This window comes from Acanthopagrus latus, chromosome 1, assembly GCF_904848185.1.
Source record: "Acanthopagrus latus isolate v.2019 chromosome 1, fAcaLat1.1, whole genome shotgun sequence".
NCBI classification, from domain to species: domain Eukaryota; kingdom Metazoa; phylum Chordata; class Actinopteri; order Spariformes; family Sparidae; genus Acanthopagrus; species Acanthopagrus latus.
In genome coordinates, this window is record NC_051039.1 from 10,535,170 (window position 1) to 10,555,845 (window position 20,676).

General features: G+C 41.3%; 1 protein-coding gene across 10 annotated transcripts in view; it reads left to right on the plus strand.

Annotated features, from left to right (window-relative positions):
• Nucleotides 1–20,676, plus strand: part of inpp4b (inositol polyphosphate-4-phosphatase type II B) — a 243,448-nt gene that overhangs the window by 131,219 nt on the left and 91,553 nt on the right. For 8 of the 10 annotated variants that reach the window (XR_005075785.1, XM_037102442.1, XM_037102456.1 and 5 more), the window contains one exon: nt 14,922–15,001. Coding sequence is in view for 7 of the 10 variants with exons in the window: in XM_037102442.1 (XP_036958337.1) it covers nt 14,922–15,001 (80 nt within the window). In the remaining 3 variants the exon portion in view is untranslated. Of the gene's footprint in view, nt 1–10,363; nt 10,775–12,460; nt 12,497–14,921; nt 15,002–20,676 lie in introns of those variants that run through there. The other 2 variants (XM_037102470.1, XM_037102479.1) reach the window with 2 other exon arrangements.

Here is a 20,676-nt window from a genome sequence, read left to right on the forward strand (position 1 = left end):
TGGAAACAGCCACTGCTTTGCTCAGCCTGGCATAAATACCGGAAACTAGGGAAAACCACCAGCCTGGCTCCATCCAAGGTAGCAAAATCCGCTTGAAGCTCATTAATTAACTCATTCTAACTTGTTTGTTTTAACTAGAACGCAAATAAAAGTGTAAAAACAACAGCACGGTAACATGGCAGCCAACTTCTAACAGCAGCACAGTAGAGACAAAGTCTTTATGTTTTTACCTTAACAATAAGATAACGGTATACACTCTTTAAATGTGCATCAGGGAGACTGAAATTCACTTTACCATTTCAGTAACGGGTCACTAAATAAAGAAGCTTCCAACATTGTTGATACAGTGGTACATACTGCAGTTCATTTTCAGTTGGATTTAGTTTTAGATTTGTTAAAAGATATAATATGTAGGAATTCTGATTACATTAGATAAAAACGACTCGACCTTTGTTATAATTTGGTGGTTTGTATAATCACATCATCCCATTTGTTCCCAACAATGTTCAAACCCAGATAAATCCACAGTTTACTCAAGGGAATCTGGCGAACACAATGCGAATAAACCTTTAAAACAGCACCTCATCTGTGAGCATTTGTGCCTGAATCACATCAGATTAGCACTGGTGGTTGTTTAATGGTGTATACATCAACAGTGGAGCGAGTTCGATGGCAGAAACATTTGTTTTCATTTGCATTACTCATGCAGTGTTTATCTGCCCTAAACAGCCAGTTTACTGTACTGTACTGTCGGTAAACTAATGTTAGCAAACAACGATGTCTGTATGGTGAAAATCAGGACAACTCCCTGGGAGTTCCTTCTCTTCCTCTCCCCTCCCCCTCTCTGTTGTTCTTGAAATACATTACACTTATTGCAAATATTTATTTAAGGTGTCAAAATCACATTGCTGTCTAATTTAAGCTAAACTAAGTTAACTGGCTGCTGGCTCGGGCTATATCGGCTCCACAAACATGTTAGTGGTATCAATCCTCTCATGAAACCCACAAAGCAAAAAAAAGCATATTTACTAAAATGTTAAACTATTCCTTTAAAGAATAAGACAGGTGCATCACTACATTCATATGGATTATGGACTTTTACAATACTATTCAGGCTAACTCTCACATAATCTATTACTGTGCATGTATGTTACAGTATTTCCTTTTGGCACATAGCTGACATGCATATAAATGAAGCACTTCAAATTGCCTTATCAAGCACCAGGTAACCACTTGATGCTCTAAGTGCACCTTTCCAGGAAACTACCTCTTTGTCATAACCCTTCCCAAAACCCCGTCGCCTGTATAATCCTACTCCAATCTCCTCAAGGTGGGATTTGTCTGGATCAATTTCATAATGCATTATTCATTTGAGAATTTAATCAAATATCTCCTCTACCAATCAGCCCAACCCATACTTCTCCTAACCCTGCCTCGCTTCTCCACCCATCATATCAGTGATTGTTAGTGTCACCTGCAATAGCAGATTATCAGCCAAATGAATTACTGGGTCACGGGTGAATTAGACGCTCGGCTGACTGTAATCTTTTTTTCTCCGGCAAAAGTAGCTTAGTGTAAGTTAGTTTTTCTTTTTCTTTTTCTTTTTTTTGAGAGGGAGAGGAAGAGAGAAAAAAAAGTGCTCGAGAAAATCCCCTTTCTGCCTGGCTTCCCGCGGGTTTCTGCAGTGTAATGGTTTCCTTTGAGAGGCACTGGTGGAAAGTGCTGATGCTTGTTGGCTGTGTGTGTGTGTGTGTGTGTGTGTGTGTGTGTGTGTGTGTGTGTGTGTGTGTGTGTGTGTGTGTGTGTGTGTGTGTGTGTGTGTGTGTGTGTGTGTGTGTGTGTGTGTGTGTGTGCGTGTGTCTGTGTGAAGACAGCTATTTTCCATGGCTAACTGAGCCACTGATGAGCTTGCCAGCCAGGCCAGGGTCTTGCACAGTGTGTGAGTGTTTTTTTGGTGTGTCTGCACATGTGTAAGCCTGTGGGCAAGCAGCATTCATAATCGAGTGTGTAGGTGTCAATCCACAGTGTAGTTGTTCTGGGTGAGTGCAATTAAAACCCTACAGTAGGTAGATTAAGATGGATGTAATAGAGCATTTTATGACAGTAATTCATAACTTTCCATATCTGGCTGATCATCGCAGCGTGCCAACATTTAAGTACATCACCACTTGCACAGCAGTCTTCCTTCCACGTTTGTTGATGAAGATAATGACTATGCTTTTACCCTCCTCTCCTCACTCAGGAGGACTGAAAAATAAATGAGTGTGGGGCAGCGGCTTGTCGCTGCTTTGTTGTTGCCTTCTCTTTAGCGCAGATGGAATTATATGATAATCAGAAATCAGCCAACATTGTTCCCCCTTTACATACCCAAAAAGGGTGGGAAGCTTTTAAAACTCTCAAAGAGCCATTTTTTCCACTCCCCAGGAAATACAAATATATTTGTTTTGATCTTATCTTATTTTTGTATGCACTATTCATGAAGGTACACACACAAAAAAAAATGCACAGTGTCTGAATCTATTCATCTGCTATCTCATAGCCACCAAGGACAAATTCTACTTTCACATAAGCAGTATATATTTAGTTCAAAAGGCTCTGTTGTTGGTGTTGTTCCACATCAACTGGCAAATATGTCATTTAGGCAACTAATATGTCTGTGGTGCGCTGAGGAACAAAAATAGCTTGCGGCTGTTGCGTTTTTCCCACTCTCTCCTGTATCTTGTTGTTTACTAAGTCAAGGTGATGCTAGCCGTCTGAAATTGCAGATTCTGTACGGACTTAGCTTTACGTTATCCAAAGGGAGAGGAAGGGGCAGGAGAGATTCTTCTGAAACACCCACACAGCAGGAGCGAGTGTGCTGCCAGAGCTTTTAAGCTACAGTTTGCAGCCACCACTTGCACCATAAATGAACCACAAACACTCACTGACGTCCCTGATACTGTGTAGTGTTTTGTTCATTTATATATTTTTTTCACAGAGCAAATGATGTCAAAGACACTTCAAAGTAAAACATTACACATGTTTAAACGCAACACACAGTGAGAAAACGGACCATAGTTACACATAAGTGCAGGGATTTATTTTCTCATAAAAGTTTATGCCTGATGGTATTCATCTATAGTAAGGATAGTGAGTAGTACTAAAGCTCTACCTGCTGCTGGAGAAATATTGAAGGAAGATCTGTCCACCCACACAGAGCTTTGACTTCTATCCGCTCCAACTCGCAATGTATGGCTGCAAAATCCACATGGTTGTGTTTGAGTCTTGCACACTAAGGGATCAAAGCTCCCAGCCCCACTAGTTGCCCTGCATGTATCCTGAGGGCAGAGCTCTTTGTGTTCCAACATACATGTTCAGCAAGGATTCAGCATGCCTCGAATTGACTGTACAGTGAAGTCATTGAGGAGCTGGCTCTCTAGATTATTACGGGGCATCAATCCCTGTCTGTCTGCCTGTCTAGGATGTTAACCACCTCTGGGCTGCACCACTGATCTCCGTAATTGTCTTGCACTCTTCAAAGGGAGCTGAGAGTTGGTTTGATCCGAGCTGTTTACTTTCACAGCCCCTATAGCCCTGCTCTCTGAAGAAGAGAGCTATCAACCACTTCAGGCATGAGCTAGCATATTATAGTGCTATTACTGTGCGTGTGTGAGAGAGAGAGAGAGAGAGAGAGAGAGAGAGAGAGAGAGAGAGAGAGAGAAACTCAACCATAGCCTGTAGCCTTACAGGCCTGGGGGCAACCTAGCAGCTTCTTGCTGTTACATAAGGACAGGGAATTGCAACCTGCACATTGCCTGTTATCTATCCATGGGTATTACTACACTGAACCCTATGATGTAACTCTGCTGTGCACACAATCATGCGCTTCATCAGCTATTGTTTGTCTAAGAAAATGCTTTCCTGCTGCCGGACACTGACAGCTTCATATCAATGCTATGACCAAGATAGCACAGTTGATGTGAACAACAGGATGTTAAGTTAGCAGCATACTATGTGGGTGTTAAAAAGATAAAGAGCATCCTTTCACGGCTCTGCATGCAACTTCTCTCCATCGCTGCATTTGTGGGCTCGACTTGAACCACAGAGTCAGAGAAGGGGAAGTTTGCTAACCACAGTCTCCATCAGGTTGAGCTGATAGCAGCTCGCACTAAGTAGCTGATTATGAAGGATAATTACTCCGAGATGCTCGGTGCTCACATGCAAACAAAATTGACGGACAGTGTTTCCCGGATGTCAATGTGAAGAGAACAATCACATTATCATCACATCTTGTTGTTGCTGCTTACATTCCCTACCCCTGCCATTATTTCTTTGGTGTATACTTGTGTATCAACACACACACACACACACTTAGCATTGATATGAAACTGTCAGTATATATATATATATATATATATATATATATATATATATATATATATATATATATATATATATATATATATATATATATATATATATATATATATATATATATATATATATATATATATATATATATATATATATATATAATATATATATATATATATATATATATATATATATATATATATATATATATATATATATATATATATATATATATATATATATATATATATATATTTTTTTTATTTTTTTTTTATTTATCCAATTATGTTTCATTCCTAACTTTTACATTCAGTTTCAACATTCGTTTTGCTGCAGTCTAACAGCATACAAAGTTACACCCAGGTGAACACATTCATTTGCCCCTTGTCGGACACTATGCTATGGTGTGTGTTGAAGTTAAAGCCTCTGGCTTGTTGATACTTTTCCATCCGTCTCTGTTAAAGCAGCTCGGACATCATTCAGTCGGTGCTGAGTTTGAAAGAGAGACTGAAACAAAAACATCATAAAAAAAGTGACCACCTTTAGTGGCTTCAATGGCACAAACGAAGCCTTGTCAGCCACCTGGTCAATACAGCGCAACTCTCAACAGATTTAAAATCTCAACTATTTAAAACAAAATTGAACGTCTTCTGGATGTAGTCTCATGAGATGTGTGATCTACTATTCCATGTTTTTCTGGCATGTCCATGATGACAAAAGTGACCCACTAGACAGAAAAACATTGAGGCATACCGGTATCATGGCAGTGGGAAGAGTCAAGCACCTATTTTTGGCTGCTTTACCTACATTCAATACAACCTGCATAAACATGCTAATTTCGGTGTAAAAGTGGTATAATAGTGAAGTACCTAAGCTGTTCCAAAAAAAGAGATCATATTACTTATTACTTATAATTGCATTCACTTGGCACTTGGCACTCCATTTAATCCCATGAATCACACTTATTCAAATTAAGGATTTTGTTTGAAGATTTTTTTATATTTTTGGGACGATGACAAAAAAATGTGATGACAGACATCTGAAGCTTCATTTGAAAACCTCAGTAGAGGCTTAAAAGGATATTTGGTATGCACTCTGTATCCTATTCCTGTCTAAAATTATATATGTTCCGCATGTGTCCGGCATGAAAGAACATGTTTACTTTTGCTTTGCAACCTGCTGTTAGATTAGATTTTCAACCTATGAAGTCAATGTATGATTATGTGGATCAGTCTTATTTGCTGACAGAAAGGGAAAAGCATCTGTTAAAGTGAAACTCTATCAAAACTACTTCAAGTTTGCCGTGCTGTAATCTAAATATGGTAGTGAAGTCGGTAGAGGGGATTTGAATGGGGCTGTACAGTCTTTGGACCTGCTACCAAGTCATGTTTACAGACTGCAAGTGAGGGAGCCTTGATTTTTATCACCTAGTCTGCAGTGGAGTTAGCCATTAAATTTTATGGACCAAAGAAGTGAGCGAGTGAGGGTGAAGGCATTGGTAGTGTGCTTCCAGTTTACCAAGGGCAGGCTGCATGTGCCACAGCGTGAGTTTCTCTTTCACCCTTCCAGCAGCTTTGTCTGTGAGATATAGACATGGACCCGGGAATCTGATCTAGTGTTACTGGAGCACATCCTTATCGTTCTGTGCGCCTGGTGTAGTACTTGGAGGCTGCCTGGAGAAAACCTGAGCTGCCTGAGTGTTGGCCCAGCACCAAAAGTATGCAGCCAGAACATGATTAAGTAAGCAAGAGCAGGGATGGAGGGAGGGAGATGTGAAAAACTAACAGAGCGGTAGGAAGGGCTTCTTTTTAGGGGCAAGCATTGACAAGCTGAAAGAATGTATGTGAGAGCAGGTATGAACGCTGTTTTCTCTTGCCTGTCTGTGACAGAGAGACGCAGATATTTGAAAACCTTAAAGTGTTTTTGAGAGGAAAAGGGATATTAACTTGTCCGCCGCTCTGCAGCATTTATCATACTTGGCTTTATAGATTTCTCTATACTTACTGTAACTGCAGGAAAAGCGATTGTAAAAGGAGTTTCCCAGCTCTCTCAGCAGTCACCTCTCAGTGAGTATTTACCTTTGTGGCCAAAAAAGTCCATCCTATTTTGTGTGTTTGTCAAATGTTTCAGTCAGGTGCAAGAATATATTTTTGGTTACTATAGTGTTGGCACAGAATGTTTGTCTTTTTAGATATCAGCAGGAGAGTATTTTCAGTGCAATTAAACATATTCATCTACCAATGACAGCCACTCACAGCGCTGACAGAAAGCTGCATCTATACTTTCTTTTAGCTCCCTCTGTGTTTGGATTACATGTCATTTTGCTGAATTGTCTGCAGAGGCATACATGAAATGTGACATTATCTGATTGAAAAGCTAATTTCACAGGCCCAGAAAAAAAAATCCTGCTCTGGCATACTGCGGGGACGCGATGGTAAAAATAGCACGCAAGAGAGTCGGGCAAATTCGTTCAATGGAAAATCTCCAGCCCCCCCAAAATATGGAGACTTTGTATTCTGTGCAGTGCTATGAAAGATGGCATAATAGGCTCGGATAATGATTGAGTTTGTTGTCACTGAGGCTCATATTTCAGCGCAGCGAGCTGTATTCCTCAAACAGCTGGCTAATTAAACTAGCAAATGCATTAAGTATTGACAAAACTGCACCATTGTAGGAACAATTTCAGCTTCGCTCAGATATTAAAATATTGATTTAGTTTGTAATCATAATGCACAGTAATGTATCCCTTGTTGTTGCTTCACGTCTTTAATTCGGTTTGGATATGGATTTTTTTTCTTAAAGCCTTCATGTGTTCTCACGGTATTTTACACTTGTCTGACTCCACAGTGAGATAAGAATTATCACTGAATTATGTGAGCACAGAAGTTAAGTCATGGAAAGCTATGCCAATTAAGAGCTCACTTCCAAGATTTTACACTCAATAATCTTACTGGAGTTGAAAAAGATTAGAAGTTTAGCTTTCATTTTTATCAAAACTAGACCCAGAGGGCATTCATCTCTCCCCGTTTCGGTTTCATGTTTGCCAGAGTCACACCTTTTGTTTTACAGTAGGTGCCTTTGATGCATTTCAAAAAAGCAGGCAAAAATAGTACAAGCGATTAATAAGGCATGCAAAGGCAACAAAAACACTGGAACACATCAAAGTATTTTGTATCTAAGTACAAATCAGTGTTATTACGCTCAGATAAGCCTGCCTCACATTGCTTGGAGTACACACACACACTGCCTTAGGATCAGCATGAGTAACAAAACAAGAAGTACACAGCATCTGGAGCCTGCTACCATTTCCCAGACAGGTCAGACTATATTAAAACAATCCCTTAGGAGCTGATTATATCCAACAGATCTCTCAGATGCAGAGCTGTCCATATTGGAGCATAAGACAACACTCATTGTTTCAGTGCATGTTTTGGAGTAGAATTTTTGAAGATATAAAACACTTTCAGACTAGGCCAGTCGTGAAAATAAAGATGGGGTCGGTCCAACATGAAGAGAATTCTCATTCTTGAAACCTCTTTCTCTTATAGCGAATTGTGAAAGACTTCCATTCAAAACGGGGGGGGGGGGGCGCCTTCCTGTAAACTCTGGGCAGAGTAACTCTGCTAAGCCTCACCATAAATAGACTTGAGAAAACATGCTAGCGTAGCAACAATACGGCTAAAAACAACTCATAATGCAAGACTCTTACATAACACCACCTGCACTTCTTCAAATGTAATTTCCAGAAGAATGTACTGTCTTATATTTACGTTGAAACGGTAAAATTCTTTGTCTTCTGTATTCATTGTCTTTGTACAAGTGAGAGACAATGTCAGCGTTGTTTGGTTGTCCCTTTCATGTAAGCTGTTGGGGATGCAATGAAGAAATAGATGGGGAAGGGCAAAAGGGGGTGAGCTCAGGTCTGGCTGCATCTCTGTCTGTCTGCAGAACTTCCTTTTTTTTCTTTTTAACAGATCAGAAGCAGGGGAATGAGGTCAAGGTAGAGAGCCATGAAAAGAATAAGTCAGGGAAGAATGCGAGGACAGTGTCGAGGGTAGGCAGCTAAAAATGAGAACCCACCCGGGGAAAACACAGCCGCCTGTTTCTGTCCATGCTTGTCTGAGTTTGGAGGTGACTGTTCGTCTAAGATCCCATGTGTCGCTGTCTGCATGAAAACGTCAGCTGCCACCGTCATTTGTTCAATGATCTTTCCATGGGCTAACACATCCACCGCCTTCAGATTCACACGAGGTCCATGAATAATGTGTGTGCGCCTGTGCAGTGGTAATAGTGTTCAACCAGCTGTGAGTGCTGGTAAAAAAAAAAAAATAGAAAAAGCTAAAAAGCAGGAATTAAGAAGTACTTAAGCTTTTTCCCTTTGCACATTTTCCTGTGGTAGGTAGCTTGTGCTCCTCTCTCTAAATATCGGACCAATCCCTGCCAGTCTCACTTTGCTTTCCAGGAACTCACACTTTGCATGCCCTAAAATATGTCAAACATTTTCAACTTCAAAGTGAGGCATTAAAACGTATAATAACAAATGCCAGTTTCAGTGTGCTTGATTCGTATTTCGAATGAGCTTTGATCTAGGATTTTCCCTACATTTCTGTACCTGTAAGATTCAAGCTATTGTATTGTAGTCGTTTGTTAAGAGTGGGAGGGCACACAAAATAAAGCAGCAAAACACATCACCGATGGATGGATTCGGCAACACAACAGGTGCACATAGATACTGGTGCGGACTCAGAAAAAGCAGATTGTTAGCACACTACGAAGCATCTTAGGTAATATTTGGCAGATATTAGTCTGATTCTGGTTTCCACTTGGCACCCAGGTCATCAATCCTCATGGTAATGAATGCAAGCGAGAACTCTTTATATCCAGTGTTTCCACCCACGCTCTCTAATTCCACCCCCCACCCCCATCCCCATATTAAGAAATCAGGCTGACAACTCATCACCATGACCTCCAGTGCTCATGCCGTGTGTTTGTACATTACAGTTTGTACGGTAGATGTCTGGGTGGGTGTGCGTGTCCATGTGTGCTCACTTGTTTGTGTGCAGCGTGTCTCATTGTGTTTGCTTGTCTACCTGCTTGGGGTGATAAGGGGCTGGTGTGGAGTGTGCCCTTTGTTCTGCCAGAATTACTCATCCCCTCTGTGTCAACATGGGTAAATTAAACCCCTCTTAATCCAAGGTTTGAGCCCAGATAGTTAAAACCTAAGCTCAGTGTCACTGATGTCGCCCTGTGGGTTTGTTCGTTGTTGTCCTCAAGTCTCAAAGTAGATCGATGCGCTCCTTTCCCTGCGTCCCTCTGAGGTAGCTGCATGTGTCGGTAAATATTTGAGTTCGTTAAAATGTGCAAAGAGCATCTCAACAAGGCTCTCCTGTGATCCTCAAGCATGTCAGTATGTGTTTTGAAGTGTTTATCGGTATGCTAACACACTCCTACAGACATATACCTTGCACCGTGTGGTTGGATTTCATGTTAACTCAAGGAGCCATAACAAGTGTTTCTTTTCCTGTTGGCCATCTGAGTCACAGGCTGCAACCGAAGTGTGACACACAAGTCTGTCTCTGTTTCGCTCCGTCTCCCCCCCACCCCTCGCTCCCTCCCTCCCCCTCTCGCTGTCTCTCTCTCTCTCTTTCTCTGTATTCTTTTATATCTCTCTCCCCTTTCTGTGTTGGTATCTTGGTTCTTTACCCATTAATTGTTTGCCTTCCTTCCCCTCTGTCTTTTCCTCTTCTGTGTTGTTCCACCCTCCTCCTCCCTCTCTCTTCCCCTTCTCCACCTCGACTGCTTGCATTTGTTGACTCCCTCCCCTCTTATCTCTCTCTCTCTCTCTCTCTCTCTCTCTCTCTCTCTCTCTCTCTCTTGCTCTTGCTCTTGCTCTCTCTCTCTCTCTCTCTCTCTCTCTCTCTCTCTCTCTCTCTCTCTCTCTCTCTCTTTCTCTCTCTCTCTCTCTCTCTCTCTCTCTCTTGCTCTCGCTCTCTCTCTCTCCCCCTCGCTGGTCTCACTTACTGTCAAGCCAGCCACAGCAGCAACAGCGGTAGTGCCAGTAGCTCACTCTAGCCAGTTTTCAGTCACAGCGGAGGCTGCGGTGTGTGTGTGTGTGTGTGTGTGTGTGTGTGTGTCTACATGTTTTTGTGTTTACAATGTACATGTATGTACGAGCCAGTGCGACTGCTGCTCTCTGAAACCCGTTTATATTGCATACATGGAGTTACTCTAACTGAGGACTGGAGGAAGACATGAAGGGAGAACGACCTGGAGCTCATTGAGAGGAAGAAAGAAGACAGTCTCTCTTTCCTGTATTTCAGTCTCTCTCTCTCTCTTTCTGTCCGCCTCTCCTCATTTCTCTCCTCTCACTGTCTTGCTGGCTAACTCGCTTGCTGCTACAAGGATTTTGTGCAGCAGAACTGTAAGTGGACTTCCGTGTGTGTGTGTGTGTGTGTTGTTGCATACAGTATGCGTGATCTCAGCCTGTGTGTCAATTTTAACTTACTGTGTCCATATTTTGTGCCTGAGTGCACACATCTGCATGTTAGAATAAATGGCATGTCATGACATCTCTAAAGACTTAATTAGGCCAATTTGTGAAGCCCTATTTGCTGTGAAGGAGCAGTGTATTCATGTAGACACTACTGACCTCCATGGTATGAATCTGTTCATATCCATAAATCTTTGCCAGATGGGTATTATCCAGCAAGTGCCAAAACTGTCACTGCTGCCATTTGTATAAAATGTCATTTGTTGGCATAGCATGTGAATGAAGGTCCTCTCCTCCAGGTATTCTCTGCAGTCTGTGTGTGTGAGAGAGAGTGACTGAGAGACAGTTCAGGAGAGAGGGGATGATTGAGAGAGTTAGTGTGTGTGTGTGTGTGTGTGTGTGTGTGTGTGTGTGTGTGTGTGTGTGTGTGTGTGTGTGACTCTGTCACTCAGAGCGTGGAGAAAATCAATAGATCTACAGCTTGAGTTGGACCGTTTACCTCTGCCAAGTGATGGGCAGACGCTGTGGCCTTCAGAGGTCCACAGACAACTGCTTGGGATTGCCTGTAGATGTATGTCAGCTTTTGGTGCTCCTGCACAAGTGTCTTTCATTTTTCGTCTATGATTGATCTTTTGTGTGTGTGTGTGTGTGTGTGTGTGTGTGTGTGTGTGTGTGTGTGTGTGTGTACAAGAACACTCGTGTTCGGTCAGCAATGTGTATTTATCTCTGGAGCTCCTGTAAAATGTCTCCCCGGCAAGAGACTGTCACTTTTTTCTTGAAAACTAGCGAAGGAGATCATAGATCAAAAGTTTCTCGTTTTACTTGCAACCGCCGTGGCCAATAGGACCGGTTAAGAGAACGAGCAATAGCAGGCGAAAAGATGGATAGAAAAAAGAGCGAGCCGAAGCATGTAAGGAGGGAACGGAGCGGGACCATCATAATCAATCCTCCATGATCCTGGAAGAGCATCATTTGTCTTCTTTTCTCACTCCACTCCTCCTCTAGCCCCCATCTTTCTCTCATTTTCTATGGTGCAGCCACTTTGATCTTGCATAAGAAGACGGTCTCCAGAGCTTCATTACTTTTAAAGCCTTCATCGTGAGGGGCCATAAAAAGATGCTAAGGAATGGATTTCTAAGACCATTTACCAGACGTTCTGTACCGGCTTGCGAGTAATGGCTACATAGGGATATAATGTTCCTCCACGGTGTGTAATGGCCTTCTGTGCCTGGTGCTCTGGGTTATCAGGGCAAACGTGGACTGGCTATGATACGTCAGTGCTGAGGAATATGACGTTGTGCATATTAAGTGGTGCCTACCGGGATCCTGCCTCTGTTTAATTTATAAGGACATGTAACCATGCTACATGAAAGTTGTAACTAAATGTGATGCTTGGGGTACATCTAAGCAGCTTCTTAAATCTTTCACCGTGTTTTGATATGTTTTTTTTTCATAGCACTGTTGACTGACCTTGTGTTGTAGTCACTTCCTCTTCCTCTTTGTGTGCACACGCATGCGTCTGTGTCTCTGTTTGCCTACTTGTGAGCAGGCCAAGTGGGGGAATGTGTTTGAGGCTCTGTTTTGTAGTAAGCATGTGGGGATTCGTATGGGGTGGCAGGAAAACGCTCGAGGAGGAAATGATTGAGAGAAAAGGTCAGTGGACAGGATGCCCTTTTTTCTAAAATCTGATACAGGAGACTGCAGAGAGAGACCAAAAGAAAATGGAGAGAAAGAGCAGAGTGGCGGTAGGAAGCGGGAGGGACTTAGATTAGAGGTGAAAATGTAGCCAGATAGCCAAACAATCAAAGAAAACAGAACAAAGGTGAAGAAAAACAGCATGCTAGTAGAACTAACTTGAAATATCATATTTCCAGCCAGAAACCAAACTCTAAAGTGACTACTGTGGATTTTGTGATGGGGAATCCAACAGTCAAATGGCCCTTTACCACAGCTGCCATGTGACCCATAACTTGATGACACTGTTACATGTCCTGAGTGAAGGTTTTTACAGTTTCTCACAGAAGAGATGCATCAAAGCCTTTCATTTTCTGCCCATTACTTTTTTTTTGGGTGGGGGGGGGGGGGATTTTTATTTGTATTTTTGAGTTCACAGAGGTCACATTAAGCAGATTTTCAGGTTCATACTTTTATTTGGGGGTCCTGGTAGAATAGATTTACATACATTAATTTTCAAAAACCACATTATTTTTCTCATGGTGCATTGCTGTTGCATCCCTTTTCACACTGTGTCTTGAACTCTTTGGTGAGAGTTGGACTTGCGCATTACTTAATGGGCAGGATGGAGCCAGTCACAGGCAGAGCAGGGCAGGTCATGCTGAGCAATGTAGTGTGATCTATAAAAACACTGCTACAGCAGTAGCAACTGTACATCTGCTGACTGACTGGATTGTATATATTTTATGAGAAATATATAATTGCAAAAGAATAATGGAGATTATATCACTCATGACACCATGTAGACCATCATGGCATAAAACCAATGACCCTAAAATAGACTAGTCTAAAAGTAGCCTAACCATTTATGCTAAAAAAAAATTAATAATCAGATCAAAACGTGACGTTAGAATTGAAAATCAAACCAAATTTAGGATTTGGAGAATCATGACACCCTTAATAAAAATATATATTCATATAACACCTGTTACATAGCAAGGCATTTAAATAAGTAGGCTTAACTCCAAACCAGATGTTTCAGGCAGTGCAGGAGCAGAGTTTTCTATGGGAAAGATCTGTTCCATCCCAGTCGGGGTCCATTTGACCGGTAGATGCCAATCTGTGTAAATCGACAAGGAAGCATGTCATGCACATGTAGCACTATTGACTGCTGTGAATGGCAATCTATTTACTTGATAATTAATTCCATCCAACGCTGCCTGTTTTGCTTTGATAATCAATAAACGCAATATGTCATTTTTGTCATAAACTGAATATCTTTTGGTTTGGGATGATAATCTGATAAAACAAGGGCATTTTAGACACCATGTGGGTTACTGACTAATTGTAAAGGGTATTTCATTGACTTGGGATTGGTGAGTTGAGAAAATGGTCAGCGGAGTAATCAGTAATGAAAAATAATCATTACCTGAGCTAGTCAGGACTGTGCTGTATCGGATCAGTGCATCCCATTTTCACAGGCTGGCTTAATTTGTGCTCTTTTCTCTATGAGATGAAGAAGAAAGTCTGAGTGTCTGGAAGCTTGATGGTGTTTGCTTACAATAGCTGGATCTCATTTGCATTCATTACAAAAACGGACACAATCCTGTTTTCATCTTCTGAGATATAGCCTTTGACATCTATCTAAAGTAAGACTGGGGCAATATGCAAATAGTCTTGTTTTGAATTATCACTGTGAACCATCACTTGCACCAATATTAAAGCTTAGAAATAAAGAAAACACTGAAGTTTGCTAGTTGAAATGATACTGTAGAATCTGAGTGGAGTGTGAACAGGCTGCAGATACTTTAATTAAGATTTTCGTTCCTCAATATGATAAAGTAAGTGGTATCACCTCTAGTACCTGTTAATTACCTGTTTTAATTTTGTGTGGAGTGGGCCGTGTCCTTGGCAGGGTCTCTCCTGCAGCAGAAACAAGCATGTCGATGGTGTTATTTGCAGGTGCAGGACTTTTCTGCTTGTGTGTGTGTGGATGTGCCTGCATCTTGACATGCCCGTGAGAGAGCGTGTGTGTGTGTTTTCTACAAATGTGGATCATCTCTCTTCGTTATTGATGAGCTCGTCCCCTACCTCACTCTCCATGACCCAGTTCTTGTGCACTGACACCCCCTGTTCACATCATGCCTGCAGCAAACACATGTTGTCAGAGCTGTGAGAAAGGGGAGACAGAGGGTAAAAGAGAGATGGAAAAGCAGAGTCGATTGTACTTGTATGTCACCGTTCCTCGGTGATCACACGTTTCATAAATATGAAATTAGAAGGATCCCTTCTGTAGTTCAAATAATGAATACTTAGAAACTGAATTATATGCATGACAGGTAAATGAAGAGATCTACTTTGCCCGTTGTTAACCACCTCTGTTTTTTTCTGTCTGGGTCTACAGAGCACCTTCCTGGGTAGTGCCACATTTTCAGTAGGCGATCTGCTGAGGGCTAAAGATGAACGTCTGACCTTGAGTCTCAGGTAAGTGCATGTTTCTGTCATACCCTGTTCAGTGCTTTATGCGTCCCTCCAGGCTAAATAAAACTTTAGAGTCTGAACATTAGGCCCCTTCACACTAGAACTGACAGACCAACTTAAACATCAAACTGAAACAAGTAAGGAAAAGAAACCTTCCCACAGATGTTGCAACAGCAGCTCCAGGAGCATTGCAGTATTTGCCAGGGTTTTTTGCGTGAGAGATGCTGTGCAAGTGTGTGGGAATACAGTACTCTGATCTGCTTTTTTTGTTTTTGTGTTAAATGGGGTTGGGAATAAGTGTTTTTTTTTTTTTCTGGTCAAATGAATGGACTGAAAAGGAATACCTCTGACTTGTTTAAAAGGTGGGCCGAAAATACAGCATTTTATTATTTTAAAGACATTGCTATGTGTTTTATAGATATTATATACAAAGACTGAACACCAAATCAAGCCTTCCCCTAAAAGTGTTGCAGGTATGCTTAGTAAAGGTCACGAGCATGAATATGCCCCCTCCTTTTAGTCATTTAACATAGAAAAAAAAATGTATAACCAAGAGCACTACATTCCTTAAAGACATGACAATAAGGATATAATCAGTAAACTGCCACAAAGAGGATTGGTGGTTTTGCCTTTGGTAGGATCGCTCTCACACACCAGATACGCTGTGCTCCTGAATATGATTAATGATCTGTCCATCTCATGAGGTGCTTGACGTGATTGCAAAGAAGTAGGATGGCACCAAGGCTTGACCAACAGAAAATGGTATTTGGCTGGTAGGTTTTGTTTTGTACATGTAGCAAGAGACTGTTTTTGGAGGAAAGATTAACTGTCAAAACAATTACAAATGCAATTGATACACTGATTGATTGAAAAGTGTGTTTAATGATAATATATAATACTTTTCCCCATTTAGAGAAAGAGGAAACAGTGCTGACCAGTTAATTGGGATAACAGTGTAGGTTTATGCAGGAGTGTTAAGTCAATAGTGCCACTCAGATCAGGCAATCAAGAATACACATACACAGAATATTCACAGACTAAAATAACCCATTTAAAACAACAACTTATGGTTTTCTTCCCTCATCTAATTGCTTCTGTTGAATATTTTTTTCACCAAGTTGAGGCTGCCACTGCATTGGAAACACACCACCAATAACACCGCCACCTTAACCCATATGGCATTAGGTTTAACATGTGGCTCAAGACTTCCTGAAAATCTTGTCTTTTCTGACCTTCAGTGGTTTACCTCTTCAACTTGTTGCAGTGATGTACAAGTGTACTACAGGACGCATGACATCACTGTTGGCTGTGGTTACTGGTGCAGCAGATCCGACTTCTCTCACCAACCGCTTTCACTGTCTATGTCAGCTCTGGCCAGAGGAGACACAGACTTGAATGTGTCAACCACAGAGGGCAGTGACACATTGCTTCTCTTTTGTTGTTAATTTACTCTATAAGCCAGTGCTAATTACTACTGCTGCTGTTCACTGGCAGGCTGCGGCCACTATATTTGAAGCTAATTCTTCAGGTGTCTCTCAGTAAAGTGTGTTGTAACATATGGTATATTTCATCATATGTTGACATCAGTGGCAACTGGTGAAGTCCAAAAATTTGGGAGGCAAGACGAAAACCAGCCCACTGTGTCATTATTTCATAAATGATTAAAAGTTCTGGTCATGTTTTATTTCAACCAATGACTATTTTGTCCCTCGTCCCTCGCAAGAATAGATTAAGGGAGCTACCTCCTCTGCCGCAGTGGACCAGCCTTCCCCTGGTTGACATGAGTGGAATACAGAGATAACAAAAGCCCCATGTCTCGGCCCCATTGACTGAAATCCTGTTTTTTCTTAAATACTTGTCGCCAAGAAAGGATATTTTCCTCCCAGACAGAGTCATCACATATGGCCTGCTTGACTGAGGAATTGCATTGCAGATGCTAGGTTACCACGGTGACCAGGCACATGGTTCTACAAAAGTTGTGAATAATGGCGCCACAGTAAAGGATCATTTGGCAGATTTTGGCTCTTAGGTGGTCCCAGTTCTGGACTGGACTAAGCAGAGTATCAGCCCAAATGATCCTGTAGTGTGAAGGGTTTACGGACATAATCTGGATCGGGGTAAGTCAGTCACAGTTCAGGGTGCTGAGCAGTCAGTCTTTATAATGACATTGTTATAAATGGTGCACAGTTTTCTTGTTTTTGCACTGATTATTAATATTTTTTATAAATTTGGCATAAGTTTTACATTGAATTGTTCTACTCTTTGTACAGAGGGCAGCATGTACATTTGTCCCAGGGATATACAAGTCTTTTTGCATATAGAGCAAGGAAGTGGGATGAATTTAGAGAAACTTCAGGCTTCATGACCAAAGAGTAATTTATATCCTGTGGACACTTCTGTTCCTGTTCTCACGCTGTCTGTTTCTGGCTCGTCTACATGAGTGCTCTCTCATTCTCTCTGCTGCGGGTCTGCATCACACCTTATGAGGCTGTCAATTGATGGTTTTTATAATGTGTCATTTTAGGAGGTGCTGCAGCCCCTTCAGCACCCATAGTTCATGACATCAGTGTCGCAGCCTTCTCAATTTTAGATGTGTGTTTGATACTTGGTGGTAAATCCTGTAAAGGAACAGGAATTGAATATTGACCAGAAATCTACAATAGCCAGTGAGAGCGAGCTGACTGGACTGAAGTGTCACCAACCAGCTATTGTGAAGGACAGAAACATGGCTGCAAACAGCAGAAAAAAAGAGACTTTATCTTCTGTGTCAGATGGACAGTAGAAAAGGAAGACAAGCTTGTTTTGCAAAAAACAAGAAAGTACAAACAAAAGTACAACCAGCTAAACACAGCTGTCCGCCTCCATGTTCGGTTTTATTCTGAAGTCACAATTTATCACCCAGATTTCTGTGAGATCCAAGTAGCTGAAATTGTTACTCTGAAATTGTCAAGTAGAAACACGTCGGTGTATCGTTCTGCATCTTAGCTGACTAGTCTGATGTGGTCTTTCGCACAATGACAATATTAAAATCTTTTGATCTTTCTATATGTTTATTTGGTCTTGCTTTGGTCAATCACTCCCATCAGAATGACAGTAGCTATGCACAATGCTGTGTTGTTTTCATGTAATTACCATGTGTGATCCAGTGTTGGGGATACTTTTCCCACACAGGTAAACTCTAAAGATGAAGTGTTTCTGTCTCATCTGTTTGTATTGTCAAGACAAAATGTCCCTTTACCATCACATTCATAGTTGTGTGTGAAAAAATGCCCCTTTGGTGGTCCTCTTTCCTTCTTTCCTTTTCTTCCCTCTTTTGTTATGCTTTTCATTTCCTGTAGGTGAGCCCGGTCACTGGGCATAATTGTATCTTGCACGATTGACTGTATGAGCCTCAGTAAGAATAGAGATTACCCCCCTCGGTGTGTTTGCGCATTTGTGTGTGTGCATACACACATTCAAGCAGGTGCTCGTCTTGTCTTTTTTCCCTCCTCTGTAGTCACACTGCACTGTTGTGTTTCTAGTCCCTTTTGTTGTTGGATAGTGTATTTTTTATTCCTAAGGATAACATGAAGTCCTCCCATGATACTTACAATGCTGCCACAAGGCTTTTAATAACAGGGAGGAAAAAAAAAAGTTTTGAAAATATCAACAGTTCTCTTCAGCATGTAGAGGTAGCTCTTACTGGGCTTGCTGTCTTTATCACCATTTCTGTACTGTAGCTCTCACCACCTACACATACTAAATACAACACGTTCAGCTACATTGTTTGCAGTGATTCCAAATGTGGTGGTCCCAGGATTAATCAAAGGAGTCATGAAATGAGGTAGGAAAGCAAAACATTCTGACATATAAATCATATTGATTTTTCTCAGAAATTAGCCTCAGGCGTTTTAATTATTTCCATAAAACAAATCAAAGATGAGCGGATCCAAGTAGACATTCCTTCTTTTTGAGGGGTCACAATTGAAAAAATTGTTGGAGCGCTTGCTTTAGGGCGTATTTAAATGATTACAAAAAATCTGAAAAAAAGTTAAATTTAACCAAAATTAAAGTATTGTGTTACTTTGTAGTACAATGACCTGATGCTGTTTAACAGCAAAATATTTTTCAAGCATGTCAGTTTAAAGGATCACAGGGAGGAACCTGTAATGTGCTAAAAACTGACAGCTACCATGTTCACAATCTTCTCATACACACACAGTTGTAATGGCCTGACGATCTGTTGTTGGTGTGGTGTTGGAGCTCGAATGTGTTACTCTGCACAGTCACTGATGCATGTGTAACACATACAGACACACAGAGGAAGCTGTTTGTTTGTTGGTTCATCCAGTGAGAAAACATTTCAAAGATGAGCAGCTTTTCATGAGCATGTATGATTCATTCAGGGCTTCTTGACCTGTGGATGAGCCTGTGATTCACAGTTCAAATTAGTTCTGCTGGCCAAGCAGCTCGGATGCTGCAGCACTGACATCGGCAGGAGTGCAATTCATTCTGCCAGTTAAGGAACAGACGCTTCATTTTAATACAATGCTCTAATCCCCACTTGCTTAGTTGTTGCAGAAAGTCTGTTAATTTGAGCTCAGCAGAGGGAAAGTGGGACTACTTTATCTCCATGAGGCATGGTTGATTCCCTTCAGTGGATCTCAAAGCCAATATGACTTTTACCAACTTCTCTTTATACACTCTACATTTACATTGGTGCTGAGCATTTGTAGAGAGGAAATTGGTATTTGACCAGCACCAGTGTGTGTATGTGACTATTGCTTTTTCTTTGGCCCCTCGGTAAAGTTCACTCGGCTACAGGGCTGTCCACCTCAAAGCTCATCCCTTATTCACATGAATTCTCTTTGCATTTCAGCTCCTCTCTCAGGTCTCAGGCTCAGATTTGATGTGCGGCTGGTTGGGATGTTTGTCACGGATTGTTTTTGTTTCCTGTAAGGCACGACCAGTTTGATTTGGGTCACTTTTTTTTTCCAAGGCTTCCTGACAGTGTCGCAGTGAATGCATAGGAGTGGAGGATACATTGACTCAGCCCTCGTGCAGATCCTCCTCTTTTGTAGGCACCAGAAGCCATTGAAGTGGTGATGAGTAAACTTTATCTCCCTGCAGTTTCAAACTAACAGCTGGCTCACCAAGGTGCTCTCACTTACCAGCATACAAAAAGAAGTAGCAATATGAAACATAGACATAAACTTAACACAGCCCCCCGAAAAAAAGGGCTAGTTGGAGAATGGAGAGTTGTTTCTTTGAAGTCTGGACCTTTACTAATCAAAGAGCAGACATCTGATTTAAAGAGAATTATTGATGCTTTGTTTGAACAGTGCACAAAGCCAGCTCAAGTTTGCCAGACAAAAACTACATGTTGAATGTCTTATTTAAAGGCTGTGGTCTTTTTGAATTTGTTAGTAAAGATGGGAATTAATTTAAACAAAATTGAAAGCTGGAGGCTGAAGATAAGAAATCTGTCACTTCTTGTGTGAAATTATCTGTGTGCTGAACAGAGGGAAAAAAAACCTCAATACTGAAGACATCTAAAAGGAAATTAGTTTCAACAAAGGTGGCGTGATATACTCAATCTGTTCGCAGGTGTTTCTACATGGCTGCATGATTTTATGTGTAAGCATTTGTTTGTTGAGGGTAAACTCGCATCAGAGCAGTGTGTCTGCAGTGTTCTCCTG